Genomic DNA, 24,746 nt, shown 5'->3' with positions numbered 1-24,746 from the left:
TGCACATCATGATCCTTGTTAAGTTGAGAGCCCAATCGATATATGGGTTTGGCTGATATATGTGTTATTTGTTATTTTGATTACATCAGTATAGACATTTTTTTTATGGTTGCAATCTTTTTATGGCAAAATCTTCCACATGTGAGCATGCGGATCGGCTATATTTGAAGACCTCTACTGCTCTGCCAAGATGGCATCCATGCTTAGGCAGAGATTTAATTTATTTATTATATTTGATAGATACGTTTGATAAATCCAACCGAATCAAGTTAATTCATAGCTCAGGACAGAGTAGGGAGGTTCAAATGTCACTACTAGCAGCGCACGTTAGCACTGCTCTGTGGTAAACAAACACAACGTACATCCCAGATCAAGCACTAATAGAACTAATGCTAATCCAAGAACAGCTGATGGTCAGTTTGAAAAGCAGAATGTAATTTATTGAGTTATTAAAATGTTTCAAGTGGCCATTGTGTAATCGTGTGGCTACAGAACTCTCCATGTTGGAGTTGACGTTTCTCTCATGCTGTTTGCGTGCGCCATCTGGCCGTTTGCGTATGCAAATCAATCTGGTCTGAGAGGAATCAGTAATCGTGATCGATTCCCACTGGATTCCACCGGATTAGGAGGACCCCACAGTAGCCTCTCTCCAGGGGTAAGATGAATAACTTGAAGAGTGAGTACAAACAGGTCTCTTCTCCATCTCTCTCTCTCTATGATGATAATGACAACTTTTCTGGACCCAACGTCCACCAACGTTTCAGGCGGTCCCCAGATGAATGACTGATAGTTAGGTAACAATTTAACAAGTGGATTCTTGCAGCTCTGTAACTCTGACTCTGTGAAAATGGATTCAAGTACGATTTGTACACCGTCAGATATAATACAACTGATGATTTTTACAGTGTATATTGGGTTCCCAGAGATTAAAACATAATATATAAATGTGGTCCGTGGCATAATGCATATTAATCTGGTGGACATTGACATTAAAAAGGTTGAGAATCACTGGACTAGGTCAGCCCTCGTCTGTCTCTCTCTCTCTCTCTCTCTCTCTCTCTCTCTCTCTCTCTCTCTCTCTCTCTCTCTCTCTCTCTCTCTCTCTCTCTCTCTCTCTCTCTCTCTCTCTCTCTCTGTTCTCTATGTTCAAACACAGCAGCAAGATTTGTGAGCTGCTGTGATAGAAGGATATCAAATGAAACCCAACCACCTTAAAGACTTTATATACCCCTGCTCTGCCTGCATGTAACCTTGATACATGAAAACTGTTACACTCCTTTCACTTGTACATATTTTGTTATGATTGTATCGTATCGTATTGTATTGTGTACACTTTTGCTTTGGCAATGTAAACATATGTTCTCTCAGAGAGAGAATGACAGAGAGAGATGGAGTAGAGAGAGGCTGGAGAAAGAGAGACACAGACAGACAGACAGACAGAGACAGAGAATGGGAAGATGAAAACGAGCAACAGGCCAACGGAAGGCAACAAGGGTCCCAGGTGAGAATGTGAGTAAAGATTACCAAGGGAGCAGCGGACGAGGGGAGAAAACAGACGGGAGGAGGAGAAAGGGAAGAAGAGAGATGGGAGGATGATCGAACGTGTGCCACGGAGGTGAAGAAGAGAGATGGGGCAGTCGAAGGGAGATCAAATCCCTCCCATAATCCCACTGCACTTCCACTGAACCCTGCTAGGAAGTGAAACAAACAACCCCTCCCTCCCTCCATCCTTCCCTCCTGGCTCTCTCTCTCCGTTCTCTCCATCCTCATCGCTGTCCTCGATACACCCTCCCCCCCTTTTTTTTTCCATTCATTCCTCTCTCTATTTCCTTCCCTGTTTTAACATGCTTCTCTCTCGTTCCTTCTATTCCCTATACTCTCTTAGGGATGGGACGATAAGCGATAGTATCGTTTATCGTGATAAAAAACACTCACGATAATCGTACCGTGGAGAATTTATCAATCAAATGCCGAACTGCATATACGGCACCATTTAAACCCTCTATAATTGAGTAAAAGGTACTTATAATATACGTTCTTGATACAGTCTTTTTTTCACTCTCTATCAAATGTCTTTGCCAAAAAATAGCCGATATACAAGCTCACAACGCGCCGTGTTGCGACGCGTTGTGAGCTTGTAGATATGCTATTTTTTGGCAAATGTTCTGCCCCAGGATAATGGATTTTGATTATCGCGTTATCGTAAATCGTGATTTCTTTTGTCACAATAATCGTGATAGGAAATGTTCATATTGTCTCATCCCTATACTCTCTCCCTCCTTCCCTCCCTTCCTTTTCATCTCATCATTCAACTCACTGCCTCTCTTTCTCCCTCTCTCCCCGACCGCCCTGTTCTTCCTCAGTCTAATCTCATCATGTGGCTCTCTCTCTCTCTTCCTCCCTTCTCTCATCCTCTGTTTTCCACCACTTTCTCTTTCTCCATCTGTCTAGGTCTCTTTCAATTCGATTCAATGGGCTTTAATGGCATGAGAAAACATACGTTTACATAATACATTGCCAAAGCAGAAGTGTACACAGTACAATATACAATCAATCAATATAATACAATATGTACAATTCAAAGGGGTGGAACGGTTTTCATGTATCGAGATTACTCGATGCAGACAGTGCAGAAAAGTACTGTCTTTCTCTCTCTGTGTACAACAGGAAGTGGTATATGGGTCAGAGCCCATATGCTGCTGATATGGAGCGAGAGACACATACACTCTCTCTCTCTCTCTCTCTCTCTCTCTCTCTCTCTCTCTCTCTCTCTCTCTCTGTCTCTACTTGCCTTGTGTGTCTGACTGTCTGTAGGCCTAAAGCTATTGGCGGTGACAGATTGTTCAGGGAAACTGAGAAAGTGCTTTGAGGTGCATGTGTGTGTGTGTGCATGTGTATATATGCGTGTGTGTGCACACGGATGAGAGAAATTGCACACCACGCACACGGTCATGTGTGCACAAGAGACATTTTCAAACACAGACAACTTTCACACTTTTCCCCCAATGGTCATTTCCTGGCACATCTCCAAAAGCCCACGGTTTGTGTTATGAAAACACTTGAACTGAATATCCCTGACATGTTCATGTGATCTGAACAGGCCTCGTGCCAGACAGCTGCAGTAGTAAATATGTTCTTATCAGATAGATATATATGATAGATAAACACTTTATTATGCCCAGGGGGAGAAATTCTAACTCACACATCGGGTTTTTTGGTTTGTTTCTCTCCTTTGCATGACAAGAAACTAACTTTGCTTTTGGCCACAAGCCGCAACGGCAAGGTGTATATTCCTCCAAGATTTCACCCACCGGCCACCGGCAAATATTTCTGATAAAAAAGACTTTGAATCGATGACAGATTTACACAAAGAATGTCTGACACACTTTGCAGCTATAGACAAAATCTGACAGCTGTTGGTGATTTCAAAAATCCCACATTTCTTTTTCCACCCCCCACCTTTTTTTCTCCACACTGAAATTAGGAACAAGATGTTGATGATATGATGAATGAATCATTTTGTAAAATATTATAGTCATGTTGTCACGTGCATTTTAGTAGTATTTCTGGCCACACCTCTGGTAGCTTCATCATTAGCTGCAGGTCCTTGAACCAACCAAAAATACCGGTAAATGCAAAAATAAAAACGTAAAAATGACCAGTACATTTCCGGTGTCTGCGTCATTTTGGCGCGAGTGTCTGGGGCAAGACGCTCGCGGCCAAAAATAGTGTTTAGAGAACGCACGCGCGCACGCACACACACACACACACACACACACACACACACACACACACACACACACACACACACACACACACACACACACACACACACACACACACACACACACACACACACACACACACTTATGTGGAATGGTTAAAGATAACTTTTGTTTAATTGAAAAGGTTACACTATATCAGTGGTTCTCAACCTGTTGGTTGGGACCCCCAGGGGAGTCCCCAAATTATTTTGGGGCCAAATAGTCAAATATTAGAGGCTGAAATTGTGAATTTTCACAATAGAATCCTGTTATACAAAATGTAATGCCTCGGCTCTTAGTGCTCGTCAGGGTGGGGGGGTCCCCAGTTAAAAATTTTTGGTGGTCGCGGCCTGAAAATGTTGAGAATAGGGGTGGGCGATATGGTGATAATTATCGTTGAGACGATACAATGTCTCCACGATATGCCTTTACAGATGTATCGTACATATCGTGACACAATTGAGGGAGCCTTGTTAAAAATCCTGTTTAATCGTTAAATACAGATATTCATTGCAGAATTCAATTTAAACCTGCATTTTGGTCTAAATCAGTAGTTCTCAAACTTTAAAATGCCAAGGTCTCCACTTAACTCTGACAGTGTACAAATGAAACCAAATGGACCCGTAAGGGTCCTTACGGGTCCATTTGGTTTCATTTCTACACTGTCAGAGTTACATACTTGTAAAGTTCAATTTAGACCTCCCAAAAGGAACCCAGAGAGTCTAGTTTTTGTCAAGTAACTTGAAAAATAACCATAAAAACCAACGTAAAAAAGAATCGTGATAAAAATCGTGTATCGTGATACAGCTTGGGAAAATATTGTGATATTGTATTTTTCCATATCGCTCTAGTTGAGAACCACTGCACTGTATGACTGTCTGGGATGGGCTCTTGGTCATTCAGACATCCACACACACAGCCAGCTAACAGAGCTCTAGGGTCCTGCGGGCCAGGCGGACGGTGGAATCTCCATTATCATGGTTAGCCTAGATTAGAGGATTCATGTGACTGTCACTGTGTGATGATGACACAGGGCGTCTCCGCAGGAAATGCTTCAGTGGCCTCCACTGTGCCTCTCATTCTACAATTTAACACATTGCGTTATTTCATGTCAAGAAACCCCAAGTGAATCTTTCAAGGCCGCCAGGCCCCGAGAATTTAAAGCTATACTGTGTAAGTTGCTCAACTAGTGGTCAGTAGCAGTCTAGCAAACCGCGGACGGCCGGACGCGTCTGCTTTTTTCGTCCGTTTTTAGAGGGGGTCCCTGGTTCCCGTGCGTCCAGGCCATAGAGTATATATAAAATAGAGAGCGGACGAGCCCCGCCCCCACTATCATTTCAATGCAAGTGCTCAGCGGCGTTTTGAAGCAACGGCTACGTGCTAGCATGTAGCTAATCCAGGTGCATTCTGGGGAATGGCCCCACTATCTAGTGGGGCCAAACGTCACGCTATGACGTCACGAACGACGTCGACGTCCATTGAACCATATTGTAGACCCCAGCGCCGCGCTCATATGCTCGTGCATGTATGTTTCACCCCGCCTGAAATTCCAGCTTTGGCCAGTAGGGCGGCCGCTTCAACATTTACAAGCCGTTCTGGGGGCTTGGTCCAGGCATTCCGGAGATACGGACTCCTAAACCAGAGTAAATGCTGTTGTCATGTTGAGGCAAGCTACTTCCTGAGAAGTCAGCAAGACGCGCTGTGATTGGCCGGCAGTATATGATCATCGCTGTGATTGGCCGGTAGTGTATGATGACGTAATTTTGCCGCGAAATCCGGTCCCCGGGCAGAATCATAGAAAACATATTTACAGAAGGCTTTAGGGGCTGAAATTCACGGAGTGGGTCTTCTAAAACTTTAGTGATTTAATAGTTAGATCAAATTTAAGATTTGTTTAATTGAAAAAGTTGCATAGTATAACTTTAACACATTGCCTGCCCCACGTTTTTTATTAAACTCTTCCAAAACATGTCAGGGTTTTGGAGCATTTTGACTAATTTGCAATGAATATTTTGGAAATGTTTTTCTATGTCTATGAACAAATGGAGTATACCCATTTGTTCATAGACATCTATACTTTATTAAAAAAAATAAACAAGAGTTTAAATTATGTTCCATGATTTTCTATGAATTTATTAGCGACTACTGCGCCAGCCCCAAATGGCCTAATTTGTTTAAAAAGGCTAGAAAAAAGGCTTTTTATGAAATAACATGAATAAGTCTCTTATTGGGTTGATTTTGTTGTTTCAAGCCAATAGATGCAACTGTAGCACTGTGCTCAGTCTCAACACACATGCACACATACACACATACACACGTGCACGCGCACACACATGTGAAGAAGGACCATCCTATTTGAAAGGAACCCTGTGTCATGTGATTTCTTAACAAAAGGAAACACTTGTAACTCATCTCTACATCTTTGCATAATCTTTTCATGTGACTTTTTTTTTCTTAACTAATGAGCAACACATCTCTACATCTTTGCATAATCTTTGCAGCATGCCGTGCACACTCTCTCACACGCACACACACACACACTTTGGCAGATCAATGCAGAGAAAAGTTTGCTGGATCAATGCACACGTGCATGCACAGATTGCACACACAACTGGATACAATTATTTTACCCCTTTTTGAGAGACCTTTCAGCGGGGTGCGTTCTTTCTTGTCCAGACCATAGACTGGTCCAGACAGAGGCTACTACGACCAGTGGATGACCAACACAGGGACAACACCGGAATCGTGTTGGATCATTTTGTTTACTGTTGTTTAGCCACATGGATTATAGTTTTACGAGCCAGCAGACTGTTTGTTTATCAATGGAATATCTTTACGAGCCAGTAGTGCACTGGGGGAGGAGGAGGTGACAGTGTATCAGGTAGGATCAGGCTACACCCTGGTTTTTTCATCACAGGGGCAGGCTAAACCCTGGGTCTTTCATTGTGTTGTGTGTGCAGGGGTGTCGTGTCGCACCAAAATCTGGGCCCTGGCTACAAGGATTCACTGCGGGACCCCCATGATTGTTCTTCATAGGGGGGATTTCAAAAATAGCAGATGTACAAGCTCGCAGAGTGCCGCGCTATGAGCTTGTAGATCTGCTATTTTTCAATAGTTAAAGTATAAAATAATTATGTCCCCTCCACCTTGGGCCGTAGTAACTCAGTCCCACTCGCACTCCCCCCTTGTGACACCCCTCAGTCTTCCTCCTCCTCTCCCACTATAAATACAGAGTGTCTTCACCTAAATACACTCAAATCTAAACAAATTCTACTGTCATCTCTAGGTTATCAATCAACTATCTAAACTCTAACTCTAACTATAAATATCCTATATTCAAATCTCAACCGAGCCTCCCGAGTCCCAACCGATTTTTTTTTTTTTTTTTTTTTTCCCCTCAGCTGGCGGCTTGTGTAGTCGCGTCTCTTAAACTGCTGCAGACTTTTCTCCCTCTCACTCTGTTGTATTTGGATTGCCTGATAACATGTATTTCAATGCAGTTTTTTGACCTTTTTTCTTCATTCACGTGAATGACCTGGTTCCCTTTGATGTTGCCCTACTGTATTAAGTCACAGGCAGCACGAGAGCACCATCAATTGTAAAACAATGAAAAGACTATAGAACGTTTATAAACGGGCTGGGCGGTAAATAGCTGGGCAAAATAGAACGTTTATAAACGGGCTGGGCGGCAGATGAGTTAATATGCTTTAATTGATGAAAAAAAAATCGGATCACCAATCGGCCGTTGCAAAGTACTCCAGGGACAGCTTTTTTGGGTGGCGGGACAACACATGCATTGAAGATGTCACTCCAATGCATTGCTTCCTTGTTTACGCTGCTAGCTGGCTATAGTGCAGAAATGCTCGCGTGGATTATCATGAGGTCTGTTGTTTTCAAGAGCTGACCACGGCATGCTCACAGAGCGAGTGCGATCCGTGAACCGTCGAGCACGATGGACACGCCCACGTTAAAAGGTAAGGAAATCGCGGCAGACAACCCTGATAAACGCTGTTTTTTTTAATGGCAGTAAATGTTAAGGTAGAGCGAAAACTGAAAATACACTGGAGCCCTGACTGGGACACGCAAACTCACACAGAGGCACAAAGGCATCAAAAGAGGGGCATAAACCTCACACATGCATACATTATTTACACAGTATGTCATCACTAGATGTTAAAGGAGTAGTTCAACCCCTAAATGATTATTTTGTATTGATTACTCGCGCCATGGAGACTTGAGTTCAATCATATGTTTAGTTTTTTGTCGCATTCCTAAGACAATAATTTCATTACAATACATTTACCCACATTAATTCTCTAGGGTGCCCCGAGTCAAAAAAGTTTGAAAACCCCTGAGCTGGAGAGACGTCTTGTTTTGGCACACAGTGTTACAGGGAGCATCCGAACTGGGAGTTAGCAGCTATTTAGCCCCTCACATGAAATCGTACTCCATCTCCTCCGTGCAAAGGAGTGGGCGCATGCATGCATGCATGGCTGGAGGGTGGCTAGGTGTTAAGCAGAGAGAGGGTTGAAATACTTCAGCGGTTTGCTTATGTTTCTGTCACCGTCAGTTCCATAACAAGGTCAAGATGTACTTAATTAATTCCTCCATGTCCAGAATATGCACTATAATTAAAATAATAATAATAAGTTAAAGTTAGAACTTAAAAAAGCTTTTACATCGCCTATTTTCACTAGTATATGAGAATATAGGGCTTACTGGTTAATATACATGATTTTGTGTACAACTACACATACACACACACACAGTGGGGCGGCAGTGACTCAGGGGTAGAGAAACCGTCATTAGAACCAGAGGGGTTTCCAGTTCGAATCCGAGCTCCCCCAGAGTTGGTGTCGAAGAGTCCTTGAGCAAGACTCTGAACCCCTAGTTGCTCCCGGTGAGCAGGTTGGTGCCTTGCATGGTTTCCACCGCAATCGGTGTATGAATGTGTGTGTGAATGGGTGAATGTAATGCGGTCTATGTAAAAGCACCTCGGATAAAGGCGTTTTATAAATGCACCATTTACCGCGCGCGCGTGTACACACACACACACACACACACACACACACACACACACACACACACACACACACACACACACACACACACACACACACACACACACACACACACACACACACACACACACACACACACACACACACACACACACACACACACACACACACACACAGCTCCAGTGTTTGTTTGCTGACCTCTGTGACATCCATGACCTTGATGGCGGCCAGTTGTCCAGTCTTGACATGTCGACCCTGGAGACGAAACAGAGAGAACCGTGAGTGTTTGATTTGAAACGTGTCAATAACTCAAAGAAAACCCTCCCTCAGGCAGCACATCACAGTATAATCAGACAATCCTGTTGTTAAAATGTAAAAAGAGCTAAAAACCAGCACAGTCATTGAAGCCTTAAACAAGTGGAACCCAACCATAAACACAGGAATTTGCGTATTTCTCTTTGGGTTAGCCTAAGTGGCCCATTTACAGCTTCACATTGTGCAAAGAATCTCAGCTGCAGTACAAGTTTTCACACAACTTTTGTTAATATACTACTCCTTCATGAGCAGTCACTCACTCAAGTCGGTGGTAAAAAACCAAAAACAAAACTAAAATAATAGAAATATAGTCACAACAAACCGTTTGCCTCCACAATACTAGACGAAAAACAACAAGTGTCAATCCAAATCATGAATTAATTCCAATCAAGATTCCAGATGTATTTAATTGTTACATTGTGTATAATAAGTAAGAGTCACATTATTTTGTTTAGGATCTTCAGAACAACCTTATAGTCAAATAATGAAATAAACAACAGCAATGATTTGAGAGAATTGTGGTCATAGATTGGTCACAGTAATAAAAAACAAACTCGCAAAGAAACCACTCCATTCCCATTGAAAAGCAAATCCAACTTCATAGGTAGATTTAAACTTCAAAGACAGAGAAGGTCATAAAAATAGCTGATCTACAAGCTCAATGTTCTGCAAATCCCCGGAAAATCTGTCTTGCCAATGGCAGGACGTGTGACGTTTTGAAATGGCACATCTGTATGTACGTGTATGTATGCATGTATGAATATGTGTGTGTGCGTGCGTGCGTGCGTGCGTGCGTGTGTGCGTGTGTGTATATATATATTACACACACACAGCAGAGCAAAGCAAGCCAATATGTCAGCGGCTACAGTATGACATCATGGCCTTGCAGAGGAAGTAACTGAATAGGAGCGAGAAGTGAAACTCCGACAGACACAGGAGGGGTCAGACTGGGGCTGCCTGACAGCGGCTGTGTTGAGTGCACGCACGTGTGTGTGTGTGTGTGTGTGTGTGTGTGTGTGTGTGTGTGTGTGTGTGTGTGTGTGTGTGTGTGTGTGTGTGTGTGTGTGTGTGTGTGTGTACACATGTGCACGCAAGCATGCATGCGTGTAGCAGCTTTTAAGACCACCATGTGATAAGGTTTCCTTTGTCTGAGCCAGGACTGACACCTGAGCTAGGCATGACGCCCCCCCCCCTTCTCCTGTCTGAATGAGATGGTGCAGTCCAGGCCAGGGGCTGAGTGATGAGGGATTAACCCACTTCAGCTGAGTTGGAGGGGAGGAGGGGGGTTAATGAAAAGGTCACAGCTTTGGTGGTGTCATGGCGGGGGGGGCGAATTCTCTGCAGGTTTCTTACTGTGGGAAAGGAAAGGTAAGGTGACTCCCTCCTAGAAAACAGACAGTGTGACGTCACACTGCCTGGACACTGGCATGGCTCATTTTATGGGCGTTTGCAAGCAAGCACAGATGTTTATAACCTATAGCAGAAAGAACCTTGCACACAGCAACTTCAAACAATAAGTACTAGTCTTCAGTTCAGTCCAGTTTGTTTCATTTTTCAGCAATTCTGGACAGTTCAATACAAGTACATATTTGCTATCAGTGCATCTGAACATAGCATAGTTTCAAAAAATAAACAAACAAAGAAAAGTTCCAAGCACACTGTGTGCTTGGAACTTGAAAAGTCCATTTGACATGATAGTGTCCACGGTGCCAAAAAAAAAAGTGAATAGGGAGAAGCATAATGCTTATCGAGCCCACAGTGTTCATTGTAAAAAAGTAAGAAATAGTAAGATATACATAACATGTGTTTTTTTGTTGTATCGTTCTTTTTTTACACATACTTTACGTATGCAGCATGGCCTCCCACACTAGTCTAGGACAAAGGTAACTCTTTTGATAACTTTTGTTTCGCCGTGTTGTCTATGTTTACTATTATTGACGTTGTTGTTATTGATGCTGCTTCAATGTCATGAAGAACCAGAACAGTAATGGTGCACCTTGAATAATCCTCTCAGTAAAAATCTCAGTCAATTAACACTAAGGATTTAGCCAAGTATAGGCAGCGAGAAATGACAAAAGTGCTGTAAGTACTGTAGAGATGAAGGGAGGTGTAATTAAGGCTCCATCAGCAAAAACATCACAGTATCACTGACTGACGTTTCTGTGTGATTGCAGAGTCCATCTCAGTGTTTGAAATGACAATAAAACATAACCATGCTGGAATCAGCATGGATGGACACATCTCGGAGGAGCAGAGACGACAACGTAATGAGGGAGGAGGAGAGAAGGATAAACAGAATACTATGGCAGTAGGGATGGGACGATAGTAAAACTTCATATCACGATTATTGTGATAATCAAAATATCCCCAACAACATCCATTATCCTGGGGCGGAACATTTCCAAAAAATTGCAGATCTACAAGCTCACATCACGTCGCAAGTTGTGAGCTTCTAGATCGGCTATTTTTTAGCAAAGAGATTTGGTAGAGAGTGGAAAAAAAAAGACTGTATCAAGTATGGATATTATTAGTACGTTTTACCAATAGAGGGTTTAAATGGTACCGGATATGCAGCTCGGCAAATAAAATCACATCCGTGTGAAGTGAGCGGTGGTTGTGGAGGCTGCGCAACAGCATTACTGGGTGGGTGCAGCGGGGGTTGCAGTACTTATGGGTCAAATAAATGCATTTCAAGATTGCTCAACAGAGGCACTTGAAGGTAGGTCAGCCAGATGTTGGAAGTAAATGGTGCTGGTATAGCAGTGGGGCCAAAAGCAAGGTGAGTGTGATAAGGAGACAGTAAGGTTATGGCAAACAATTGTTCTTTCATTAATATTTCAACTTAAAAGAGACTTCAGCACACAAAATAAATGCAATGATATTTATTACAAAAGGTTTACAAGTGAATATAATTAAGTAGGCCTACTTTTTTTTACTCTTACTTGTAACATTTTGACTGAGTTTACTGTGGATTGGAGTGTGACCAGGAGTACTCTGTACTCTTACTCAAGTACTTGGGTCGAGTAGCCTACTGTCCATCTCTGGCTGAAGCCTGATTTATACTCCGCCCCCGGAGATCTACAAGCTCACAATGTTGGCATTTGCAACGCGATGTGAACTTGTATGTCAGTTGTTCTCAGACGTTCCCTGAACACGGTGCAGGCAGAGGTGGGACGTTCGCGAACGAATCGAATCTTTTGAACGGTTCTTTGAAGTGAACGATGGGATCCGGTTCGCGCAGTAGAGAGTGCGAAGTAGAGAGCGCATAGTGAGACAGATCCTTGGCTCGGTCTCACTTCAAAGAGCCATAAATCCCTCTAGTTGCAGGGTGAAGTGTCTCGCTTTACGCTGTCGCTTCTCAACACAGAGGAGGTTCGTTGAAATGAAGTGAAAGCAGCGCTGTGCAGAACAACATGTTTGGGGATCTGTTGGGAATTATTTTCCTCACAAACTTTATTTAGCAGTCAAATTTCGCCGGGATGGTAACGTGTAGCGTTTGTTGCACGCTACGTTACTACTGGAGTCTAAAAATAGCTAACCTCGCATCACCAGGCTTTCCGCTGGGGGAAAGCCTGGTCTTCGTTTACTAAACGGGCCGTTTGATCCGGTCGGGAGCGGAAGATCTCCTACGTTTTTCTGTAGTCCAAAACGGACTACACTTTGGCCGGAAACAACGACCGGAAACAGTTTCAACCCAGTTAGCGCATGCGCAAGTCGTTAGCCATGTAGTTAGCGCACTACAGAAAAACGTAGGAGATCTTCCGCTCCCGACCGGATCAAAAGAGAGAGTGTGTTGTCTGCCTGCCCTGCTCAATAGCGCCCCTCCTTTAACGTGTGTGTGTGCGTGTGGTCTGTGTGTGTGGTCAGGAGAGGTATGGCAGGCGACAGACATACACGGCCAGCCAGCCAGCCAGCCAGCCAGTAACATCTTGAAAGCGAATCACAGGAGCGGCGGGACCACCGCTCAAAAAGTGAATTGATCGCAGTGCATGACGGAGGACGATTTCACGATGAATTAAATCTCCGCGATACAATTATTGTGAGTGTTTTTTATCGCGATAAACGATAATATGGCTTATCGTCCCATCCCTAGGACACATCTCGCAGTAACAGAGACGGCACAGTAATGAGGGAGCAGGAGCGAAGGATAAACAGAATACTGGCAGTATGAGAGAGACGGAGAGACAAGGCAGGCCAAAAATATAGTTACAATACAGAGGGGAGAGACAGCGAGAAGACAAGACAGACAGAAACGATGAGGCTAGCAGATCAAGAGCGACTCGGAGTCAGTTATAAAAACAACTGCTACGAGTGGCTGCCTGTTTTCACTGTGTCTCTACTTTCTCCCCTTTTGCTCGACTTCTAACCTTCTACTACGCTTAGTTCTTTGTGTAAGTCAGTGGTTCTCAAACGATGTGCTGCAGTGCTGAGGCACACTGGTGTGCTTGGGAATTTGTGACAATCACACATTACTATTATCTAAACACGACAATACAATTGTGAATGTTTTAGATGACTTTATCAGTACTTTGTGCACACTGACATTAATTTCCCAACTAAATATACAAATCTCAATCCTGTGCATCCCTTCTCACACACACTCAACCATCTATTCTTCTGCACGTGCACACAGTGATTTAAAGAACAGAGCACTATGCAACACACACACACACACACACACACACACACACACACACACACACACGCTTCCTAGCTTAATGGCTCTTCCGTCTGGCCTCATTACCTCACCTTGCGGATTGTGTGCTCTCACTGAGGAGGCTCTGTTTAGCAATCTGCTGCCTCCAGAGAACAAGCAGTGTGATGCAGAGAAAGAGAAAGAGAGAGAGACCCAAACAAGGGAGCTAAAGGTAGATGGTCGAATTCTCAACTGAAACCACCATCTAACTGTACTGTGACACCGCAGCAGACATACTCATTATGAACATGAACATCGCCATACAGACGGGTTTAAAATAAAGTTTCAGTCATTAAAATAAGTTCCAGGAGGCAGCTTTACAGTATCACCGAGGACTGAAACTGTAAAAGACAAACAGGAAAATATGACAGACAGACAGAAAGGAAAGTGGATGTTGGGGGGGGGGGGGGGGTGAGAGAGGAAAAGAGAGGGGTTCAAGTGGAGGCAGCGCTCCAGGAGCATTTTCTGCTGATGAGGCTTCTCTCTGACAGCATCTGGGGAAGGAGGAGTGTGTCGACTGGCTTTTATTAATCGGAGCCAACCCCGGTTTCCCCCAATGACACACACACACACACACAAAGGCCTTTTCTCACTTCACTGCACACTTACTTATCCGTGACCCAAAATTTGCACATCCCGTCCGATAACCTCTCTTCGTTTGCACTCGACAAACACATGGGCACCGCACACGACACACACATCTTTTTAAGCAACTGCGCCGTTAATATTTCTCTCAGATGGCAAGGCAACTTTATTTGTATAGCACCTTTCACACACCAAGGCAACTCCAAGTGTACAAAAATGGGGAGCTAGGACTTCCATAGCTCTGGTCCATCGCGTCTCCTCCCGGAGACGCTCTGACAGACCCGTCGGGAAATGCCTGGACTCGAGATTGTCGGCCCCTCCGAGCGCTCAACATCAGTCAAAATAAACAAAACCGTTTCACTACTCACCAAACCAAAGGTCGTTTTGCGCTGTTGAAAGTCTATTCTCCGCGGTGGTGAACCCCTCAGCACCCCACCTACTCTGTAAAATACATTATTTTTGGCATGAAATAAAGTGCATCCAACTCGACCGCCGCTTATTTCCGGGTTGTGAACCATTGTATCTGCGGTGGCCGCTAGGTGGCCTGAGGTGTGTGCGTTTTATTTCATGACAAAAATAATGTATTTTACAGTTTAGGTGGGGTGCTGAGAGGTTTACCACCGCGGAGAATAGACTTTCAACAACGCAAAACTACCTTTGGTTTGGTGAGTAGTGAAGTAGTTTAGTTTATTTTGACTGATGTCGAGCGCTCGGAGGGGCCGACAATCTCGAGTCCAGGCGTTTCCCGACGGGTCTGTCAGAGCGTCTCCGGGAGGAGACGCGATGGACCAGAGCTAGGACTTCCAGCACCAGCACATAGTCATTGCACAGTAAATGGTGCATTTCTATAGCACCTTTCTAATGTGCTTTACAATTTACATTACATTCAGTCTGGCACACAGATGGCAGCGGCAAACCATGCATGGCACCACCCTGCTCATCAGCAGTAGGTCAGGCGTTCTGTGTTTTGCTCAACACAACACCAGGAGGAGGGTAGGGATCGACAGGGGCGTCACAGGGGGGGGGGGGGGGGGGGGAGTGGGACTGAGTTACTAGGACCCAAGGTGGAGGGGCCTTAAATTATTTTATGCTTTAACTATTGAAAATAGCAGATATACAAGCTCAGAGCGCGGCACTCGTAGATCTGCTATTTTTGAAAAGTCGTGAAAATGTGTGCAAATCTTTGAATATATGTACTTTTTTAAGCGAACTCTAGTAACTCAAATTTTGCTTCTTCGGGGTCCCTGGAACTAAATGTTTTGAGATAGGGGTCCAAGCCAAATACATCAATTTAGCCCGCAGTGAATCCTTGTAACCAGGGCTCAGAATTTGGTGTGACACCCCTGCGGATCGAACCTGGAACCTTCTGATTCCAGGGCGGTCGCTGCACCTCCTGAGCCTGAGACACACACACACACACAGAATGACATGCATGCGCCTGTAGACACAGTAAAATCCTTGGTGTTCATTTATTAATTCGTGAACTCTGCGTTAAATCTATCACGAGAGGATTTGACAGTGTAACTGCATCCACACAGGGCCTGAGGAGAGGGGTGTGTGTGTGTGTGTGTGTGTGTGTGTGTGTGTGTGTGTGTGTGTGTGTGTGTGTGTGTGTGTGTGTGTGTGACATCCTGACAGGCTCTCCAGATGCCGTTCTCTCAGCATCGCTCTCCCTTTCTCTCCCTTCCTCTACCCTGAGCTTCGGTTTCAGTGCTGTCTTTGAAGTGAAAATAAACCACTAGTGATTGGCATATCGTGTGTGCATGTGTATCTGCATGCCTGTCTAGCTGAGTGAGTGAGTGAGTGAGTGAGTGTGCGTGCGTGCGTGCGTTGGGGTACAGTTGCTGGATGTTTCTCTGTCATTGTGGTGTGTGAATGTAAAGACAGAGAGAGAGACGACAAAGTGACATAAAATAATTGAGAGTGTGTGTGTGTGTGTGTGTGTGTGTGTGTGTGTGTGTGTGTGTGTGTGTGTGTGTGTGTGTGTGTGTGTGTGTGTGTGTGTGCGTGCATGTCCTTCCTCTCGTGTGAGAAAGGTGACCTCAGACTACAGCACAGCCAGACAGTAATTATTACAGCCTCCCCCCGCTACATGGCTAACGTTATGACATCATAGTCTCCTCCGGTTCCTCTATTGAAGGAGGACACACTGCCTGTCTGCCCTCAAGACTCCCTCTGTCCTCAGACACACACACACACACACACACACACACACACACACACACACACACACACACACACACACACACACACACACACACACACACACACACACACACACACACACACACACACACACACACACACACACACACACAGGCTGTACAATAAAAATCTACGAGTCAGTCGATGACCTTGCAGTCGACGCCAATTGTTTGACTCACGCCAGCGGCGTTAATTATTGTGATAGCATCAGTTACTACTGCAGTGTGTTGCAGAGTGCAGGTGTGTGATGTACTTCTAATTTTGTCCATACTTCCTGTAAGTAGACTTACAGGAAGTATGGATAAAAGTATGTATAAATGGAGATCCCTGTCTCAATTTTATCAATATTGAGCACATATCTGGGAATGCCCATATTTGGTAATGCCCAAATATGGGCATGTTCTGACATCACATTGTTGACTATCATGCAGGGGTCTCCATATATGGGTAACTGGTCCGATATACATCACTGGCCAGATGGCCAAGAATTGGCACGACCTGAGGCGTCTTACTAGTAATGTGTTACTTTCCAAACTTGAATACGTGCGAAGACCTTCGTACATACTAGGGCTGTCCTCGACTCAGGATTTATGGAGTCGATTCGAGTCGCGGGGGTTAATCCGACGCGTCGACGAATCGTTTTATAGTCTACTTTGTATAAAATAAAATAAAAAGTGTTGCTTTAAACCACGTCAACATAATACAATAATACATTAAGAGATTAATTGTGTTTTCGGTGATATCGGTGCGCGAGCACAAATGTTATCTGCATAGCAGTGTACAACCATAGAGTTATAACACACCGTTAAAACAAATAAAACATCTCCGCTGTTTCAACTCTGCCCCGTCTCTCGGCAGCGTGCAGTAGAGATGAGACATTCGCGAACGATTCCGCTCTCTTGAACGGCTCTTTTAAATGAACGATGGGATCCAGTCCGCAGTCGCGGGACACAGAGCACTGACAGAGTAATGAGTCAGTGTCGAGAACGGATTCATTTCAGAAACGGATCATAAAAAGGTGGAGGCACAGCTCCCGCTAGAGCCAGAAGTGTGGACATGTCATGGACGCAAACACAGCGAAACACAATCATTCATCATGGATTACAACACTGGAACAATTCAGAAGCACTTTAATTAGAAAATGTAACTTGTAGCCTACACTTGTGTATGTTAATTTGACTTTAGAAGATTGTTTACTTCGTGGACGTGCGTTTGTGCTGTGGCAGGAGGTTATTTAATATGGGATTTTGACAGCGTGCCTCCTCCTCTTAACGGAACACCGTCCCCGGCTCCGAATGTTTTAACGAAGCGGCGGTTCTGAACCGTTCTGGCCGTTCTGTCTCACTTTCACCCCTACGCTGGTGCGAGACAATAAATAACTGTTCGCCAATTGCTACTTCTCATTGGAAGTACATGACACCAGTCCAGCAGTGCACCGCAGTAGGCTAACTGGTGATATAAAAAATATATATATTTTCGCTTCGACTCAAACAATTGGCGTCGATTCGCGGGGCTTAAAACGACGCGTCGATTCGTCGATTTTTAGAGGACAGGCCTAGTACATACTCACCCACGTATTACTAAAGAACACAATCCAGACACAGATAAGAAAGAAAAACATTACCCAATGAGCACAGCTGACTGTCCTTCCTCTAAAGGAGTTTACTTCCTCGTTGTGTGCCCTTTGACCTTCCCTGACTCACCGATGACAACAAGGCGAGGTAATGGATGCTGACGTAACAGCACAACAGCAGCGTCCTCACAGCGCTGTGACTCCACACAGATGACACAGAGACTAGAACAGGGGTCTTCAATGTTTTCAGGCCAAGGACACCTTAGCTGAGAGAGAGATGAAGCAGGGACCCCCACATTCTATATAGCTTCATTGTTTGACAGCACAATCGTATTTTGGATTCATGTCAATTTGTGTTATCAGATATGTAACCACTTGAACCGTACTCGTACTCTGTACTTAGTGTGCTCTTTTTTCCCCCTCTACACCAAACCTCTTTGCCGAAAATAGTCGATCTACAAGCTCGCAGCGCGAGGCGTTGTGAGCTTGTAGATCGGCTATTGTTGGCTTAAGTTCTCAGAATATGGACGTTAGGGTTCAAGTGGTTAATATAAAAAAGGAGAAAAAGAGTTTCTATCACACAAAGATTTAAAGGACCCCCTGTAGTAACTGAGAGGACCCCCTAGGGGTCCCTGACCCCCTGTTGAAGACCCCTGGACTAGAACAACAGCGGGCAAAAGTCTGGAGAAAAGGTATCGCCATTATAAACGCGAAAGGTTAAGTGGTTCTCAAACACGGATTCCACCCAAATGTGTATTTATCCAAGGACTTCCATTTGAAAAATATTGTGCCAAGGACCCCATATTAAGTCAAGATTTTTCAACATTTCTTATTTTCTTTTGTTGTCTGTTAAGTGTTTTGAACTGCTCCTCATTTTGTTGGGGACCCCCCTGGAACCCTCATAAGGACACCTGGTGGTCCCTGGACCCCTACAACAACTATATGTATGATACTGACGAGGAGAACAGAGACATCTGATAGTAGTAATCCCAGTTTGGAGGTTTGGAACCTTTACGTCCCATATGGGAAGTGGGATGACTACACTCACCACAGCAATTTACATTCAAGTCACTACAAGACGTGCTGACCAACTAAGTGCAATTCTCAAAGGGTGTGAGTGACCACAGCCGCTTCAATGAGACACTGCCACAGAATTATCCATTATGCTGGTGGAAAAAAAGAAAAAACGTCTCTTGGCTTCATACTACTTAATGAAGACATTCCATTCAAATTTGTTGACTTATTCTCTTATCCCTAGAGCCCGACCGATATATCAGTCAGCCCATTTTATCAGCCAATATTAGTCTATCAGAGATATATCAGCATCGGTGTATGTTGTCCATGGCTCCGGTTCATTGCTGAGGCAAAGAAACAGCTTTATCTCCTAATCTACTTCCAAAATGCCAAGAAGGCAGAGAGCCGCTCTTTTTCACTGCGACACTGGGCCATGGCGGTCGGCCGCGGTTAGGATTTTAGTTTCGCGACCGAATGTAAACAGACTGACATCCATTTTAAAATCGCCAAACACACGTGGGGCTTCCGGGGCTCTTCAAAATAAAGCGTAGGTGAATGGTGGAACTCTATAGCCAAATAATTACCAAAATAATGGCATCCAGTGTGTTAATTGCGATCGTCAGGTCGCAGTTACTATCAAAACCTCCACCGGCTGTCAGTCAGTCTGTCTGTCAGTCACGTCACACTTTTCCCCTACTCATACTGTATCTCCGCCACCGCTGCCCATATCCATGTCAAACATTGCACACACACACTCCTTGGCTGCCAAACCACAACCTCCACCCCTCATTTCTCACTTGGCCCTCTTCTAGCGCCACCATGAGGCCGATTCTTGAAAAACAAATTTTTGGACACTGCTCCAGTGCTCCGTGCTCCTACAGATTTTTCCCTAAAATCACACAAAGCGGTTTATCGACACAGTATGTCTAGAGTCCTTTCATCAACATGGACCTGTCCCATTTAGCGCCACCATCAGGACGATTTTTTGGACACATTTTTGGACACTGCTCTTACAGATTTTGCCCTAAAATCATGCAAAGCGGTGTATACATGTGACCTGACGGTCGCTTATCTCCCGATTAGGGAGTCTTACTGGTATACTGTATATGTAATGTCAGCATTGGCAGATATCAATATCAGAGTGTCTTACTCCGGACCCAAAAATCCTGTACGGAGACAGGAAGGTTGAGAGTTGGGTAGGTATGCGGATGGACACCCGCCATGAACAGGATCCAAAAGACATGAAATCACAAGCTGAGCCACTAGGATGACACAGCATTGCCACACACACACACACACACACACACACACACACACACACACACACACACACACACACACACACACACACACACACACACACACACACACACACACACACACACACACACACACACACACACACACACACACACACACACACACACACACACACACACACACACACACACACCATTCCAACTGTTCATCACACCCCATAACTGTTCATTTCTGCCAACGTTCTACAAACACAGAGACTTTTACTGCTTAGTCACACTTCCAATTCCATTCCTATAAACTTTAGTCACTCTCCCAGTCCACTGTATGAGCGGTCTTTGTCGGAAACGGCCACAACTGCGCCAACTTTGAGCCATTCACAGTTTATCTTTTAATCACACCCCATTCCATGCAATCTTCTCATTCTCTCATCATTACTGATACAGTGATGTCTCTACCCACATTCCACAAACAAATATTTTTATATATTTTTAATCCATCTTTCTATTCTGCTCATTCATCCGTTCTCTCCTCATTCTCCTGTGTTTTCCTGGCTGCTACAATGAACCGTGCTTTCAAACCTTTTATCTAAATAAAACAAACAGCCTCTAATATACTGCAGTTTATTGCATTCCCCCAGCCGACTCTTTCCTCGATTTCGCATCACTGCAGTTCCACCAACAAAGTATTTGTAACACTGAGAGTGCAAAAATGTTACATTACATACTCTCAAGAGTAGACCTGTCACAATTATTACATAATTGTCTAATCACAATTATTATTTGACATAATCGCAATTCTTTTCTCATAATCGTCATAATCGTTTCCATGTTGAAAAATGTTCATATATCTTCAACATTTAAAATAAAATAGTGGAAATATGTTATCTACAAGCTCACAACGCGTCGCGATCACTATCAAGTATACAGTTGTCAAATATGTCATTAATTTCTTTGTATATTTAGGTTATGTGTCATATCTGTCATGTGCAACTTCAAAGCCTACAAGCCAAACAGAAATGTAATTGTCAACGACAAAAAAACACAATTAAATCGTTAATCGCAATTATTTGAGTGACAATTAATCGTCATGTAAAATGTCATAATCGTGACAGCCCTACTCAAAGAGTTAAATGAACAGTCACGATTTCACAGTGTCTGACCTCCTGTATCTCCGTGGCGGCTGCCCCGGTCGCTGTGGGATGTTGTTTGGGACATGGTGACTGAACCACCGGATGACTCAGCCACTCCCCCCCCCCCCCCCCCCCCACAACCAGCACTCCTCCCGGACTAACCTCATGTCAACAACACGCTCTCCACGAGGCGGAAAGCCTGCTTTTCCTTCCAAGTTGACCAGTGTGATCCGGTATGGAGCCCACTTTCCGTCTCCACTAATTTGCACACACACACACATACCGCACAGTTATGCACACACACCTTTTCCATATCGGTTCTACACCCAGACCAGATAAGCGAGAGAAATAAGCAACCAGGTCTATGTAAACAAGGCCAAAAGAAGCGACTAAAGGCCACATGAGCACGCGATGTGACGCGTTGTGAGCTTGTAGATCCGCTTTTTTCTTAAAGATTTGTTTTTTTTTGGGGCTTTTTATGCCTTTATTTGATAGGATAGTAGACTGGCAGGGAATGGGGAGAGAGATGGGGAATGACATGTGGCAAAGGTCGTCCGGATCGGGAATCGAACCAGCGACGCCAGCAGGCATCATAGCCTAGTATGTGGTATGCGCCTTGACCACTTGGCCAGCGGGTGCCCCATAGATCCGCTTTTTTCAAAAAGATCTTGAGGGAAAGAAAGTGCTAAAAGTATTATATTTTAAACATTAAAAAAATACAAATCTGGTATGGGGGGGGGGGGGGGGGGTCCCTGGCACAAACAATTTTTTTTGATGGGGGTCCATGGACACATTAATTTGGGGGTCCTTGACATGAAACTGCTTGAGAACCACAATAATCAAACAAGTTGGAAGCAAGAAAAAATAGGCAAATACTTTAGAAACAAGCCCAAGCAAACCGCAACCTTTGATAAGCAACTTTACAGGGGGAAAAAAGCCTATAGTCGCTTATAATAAGCAGACATGGCAACACTGTCAGGATCCCGGTCTTCTCCCCATCACACCCAGCACTCCTCGACGTCCTTGTCCCCCCTGAACTGGAGCCTGACTGATGCCACGTTTTGGGGTCCCATGCGATCCAGATTTTGGAGAGTCCTGGACCACTGATTAACGATGTTTGATGTATTTCTTTTTTTATATTTTATCAATTTGAAAAAAAGAAAACATTTTATTGACTACTTTAAACCTAGCATCCCTTTTTTGGGGTGATTATCATACATTTTTCAATACGATTCTAAAATTTTCAACAACTTTCAAAAAGCAAATAGCAGCTCTACAAGCTCAAGCTTGGCTATACAAAATACAATTAATAGGGCTTAATTAGCCTATACTTATTTCAAAAATGGGATGGCTACATAACTGCCGATAGCGATCAAAAAAGTAAAATAATGGCCAAAGTATTGGTCTGGCTCTACCCTACACGCAGCACTCCATTTAATTAGCTGCCGTTTGCCAGCAGCTGATGGGAGTGATGCTTCCCCAGTGACCGAAAGTTCAGCTGATGTCATTGACATTAAAGTTCCCACAAACGGTCTGTTTTCTGCTGACTGATGGGGTTTCTCGTTTTGCAGAAGAGGACAAAGGCAAACTAAATACATAAGAAAAAAGGCACCATCAAATGTGTCCATTACAAAAACAATTGATGTCCCAATAATTTAAGAAATTGCACTAGCAGAAGGACATAGGCTAATGTTAATGAAAGTAATCCAAGATCCTTATTTTAAGTTTCACAATAGACACTTGTCATGGCATAGAATCACAGAGGATATTACATACAGTAGGCTACTATTGGGCTAGTCTGGGATCAGTTCACTTTACAGGGTTTGATCCGGTCGGGAGCGGAAACCACTTTACGTCATGTTGTAGTGCTAGACGGACTACACTTTGGCCGGAACTATCAACCGGATTCAGTTTTAACCCAAAATATTCCCCTGCACCCAAGGACATAGTTTTAGGGCCTACCTAATAAACACCTTGATGCGGCATAGTTTTGCTTTCGAAAAATAAGTTTGGTATGTGCATCTTTTAGTCCAACTCGTAGCGACTGGCAAGACTACACTAGGCTTCTCGAGCATTTTAATAGTGATTGGGGAAACAAACGAGGGGAACTAAATCAAAGCGACGCCGCTTCTTCCAGTGGTTTCCGCGCTTTAGGCGGAAACCAAACGGTCTGTTGTGAACGAACACCAGGCTTTCTCCCCAGAAAGACTGGTAGGCGAGGTTACTATTGGGCCAAAGACATGGCTGTGATAAACACAATAAAAACTGCATACTTCTGACACTCATACAGATATTTTGGGGCAGAATCTGCCATTGTTTCTCCGGGTGTACAACACACAGCTTTCTCCATTGGAATTACATTATGGAATGTACACATTTTGGGTTTATTTCATCCTAGCGCAACTGTAATGCAGGTAATTGCAACCACCGATCTAGTGAAAAGTTAAAACGAGACCGTTAAATATTCTAAACTTTACACGATTCTGCCAATAATATATTCTTTGAGTCACACAGATCCGGGTTTTTTCCGGGCCAAACAAGGGAATGACGTGATGTTGATCCCCTTCCCCTATTCGCTCATACTAGGACATGACATGACAGTATGTGTACTAGTCAGAAGAATAGCATTCCAAGCTTCCATCAAACACTCTTCCCATCATACCTTCAACAGCAAAATTGAGGTGCAGAAATGGAACCAAATGGACCTGTAAGGGTCAATCTGGTTCCATTTGTACACTCTCGAGTTACACATGTTCAAATTAACACAGAGGTATAATGTGGCCTTTTTACAATCTCACAAATGGTTCAAGAGGAGATAGCAAGTCATGCCCACGAAATGGGAGTGAAAGAGAGAAGGGGAGGGCAGGTCGAGGTGGGCAATATAAAGTGTCAGAGAAGTTGAGGAAGAGAAGAAGAGGAAGGACTATAAAGGTTGTGCGCGCGTGTGTGTGTGCGTGCGTGCGTGCGTGTGTGTAGAAGATGGAAGCCAGATAAGAACGAGAACAGAGGAAAAACAGTGAACCCCCGCCCCAACCCCCCCTGAGGAAATGCCAGGAGAGTAAAGTCATCCCAGATCAACACATGCATACACACACGCACGCCAATGTGCAAATGTAAATAATACACAGACACTAAAACATAGATAGTAACACACTGATCGTCATAAACAATATGTTTGCTTACA

General features: G+C 44.0%; 1 protein-coding gene across 1 annotated transcript in view; it reads right to left on the bottom strand.

Moving 5' to 3' along the window:
• The window catches only part of LOC308308346 (mitogen-activated protein kinase kinase kinase kinase 4-like), a 148,880-nt gene that overhangs the window by 67,242 nt on the left and 56,892 nt on the right, over positions 1-24,746 (bottom strand). The window contains exon 3 of the mRNA XM_080753766.1: positions 8,984-9,040. Coding sequence (XP_080609892.1) covers positions 8,984-9,040 — 57 coding nt within the window. The remainder of the gene's footprint in view (positions 1-8,983; positions 9,041-24,746) is intronic.

The sequence above is a fragment of the Nannobrachium achirus genome (assembly GCF_963921795.1).
Source record: "Nannobrachium achirus genome assembly, chromosome: 22".
Classification (NCBI taxonomy): Eukaryota; Metazoa; Chordata; class Actinopteri; order Myctophiformes; family Myctophidae; genus Nannobrachium; species Nannobrachium achirus.
This window is presented reverse-complemented; position numbering and strand designations above follow the sequence as displayed.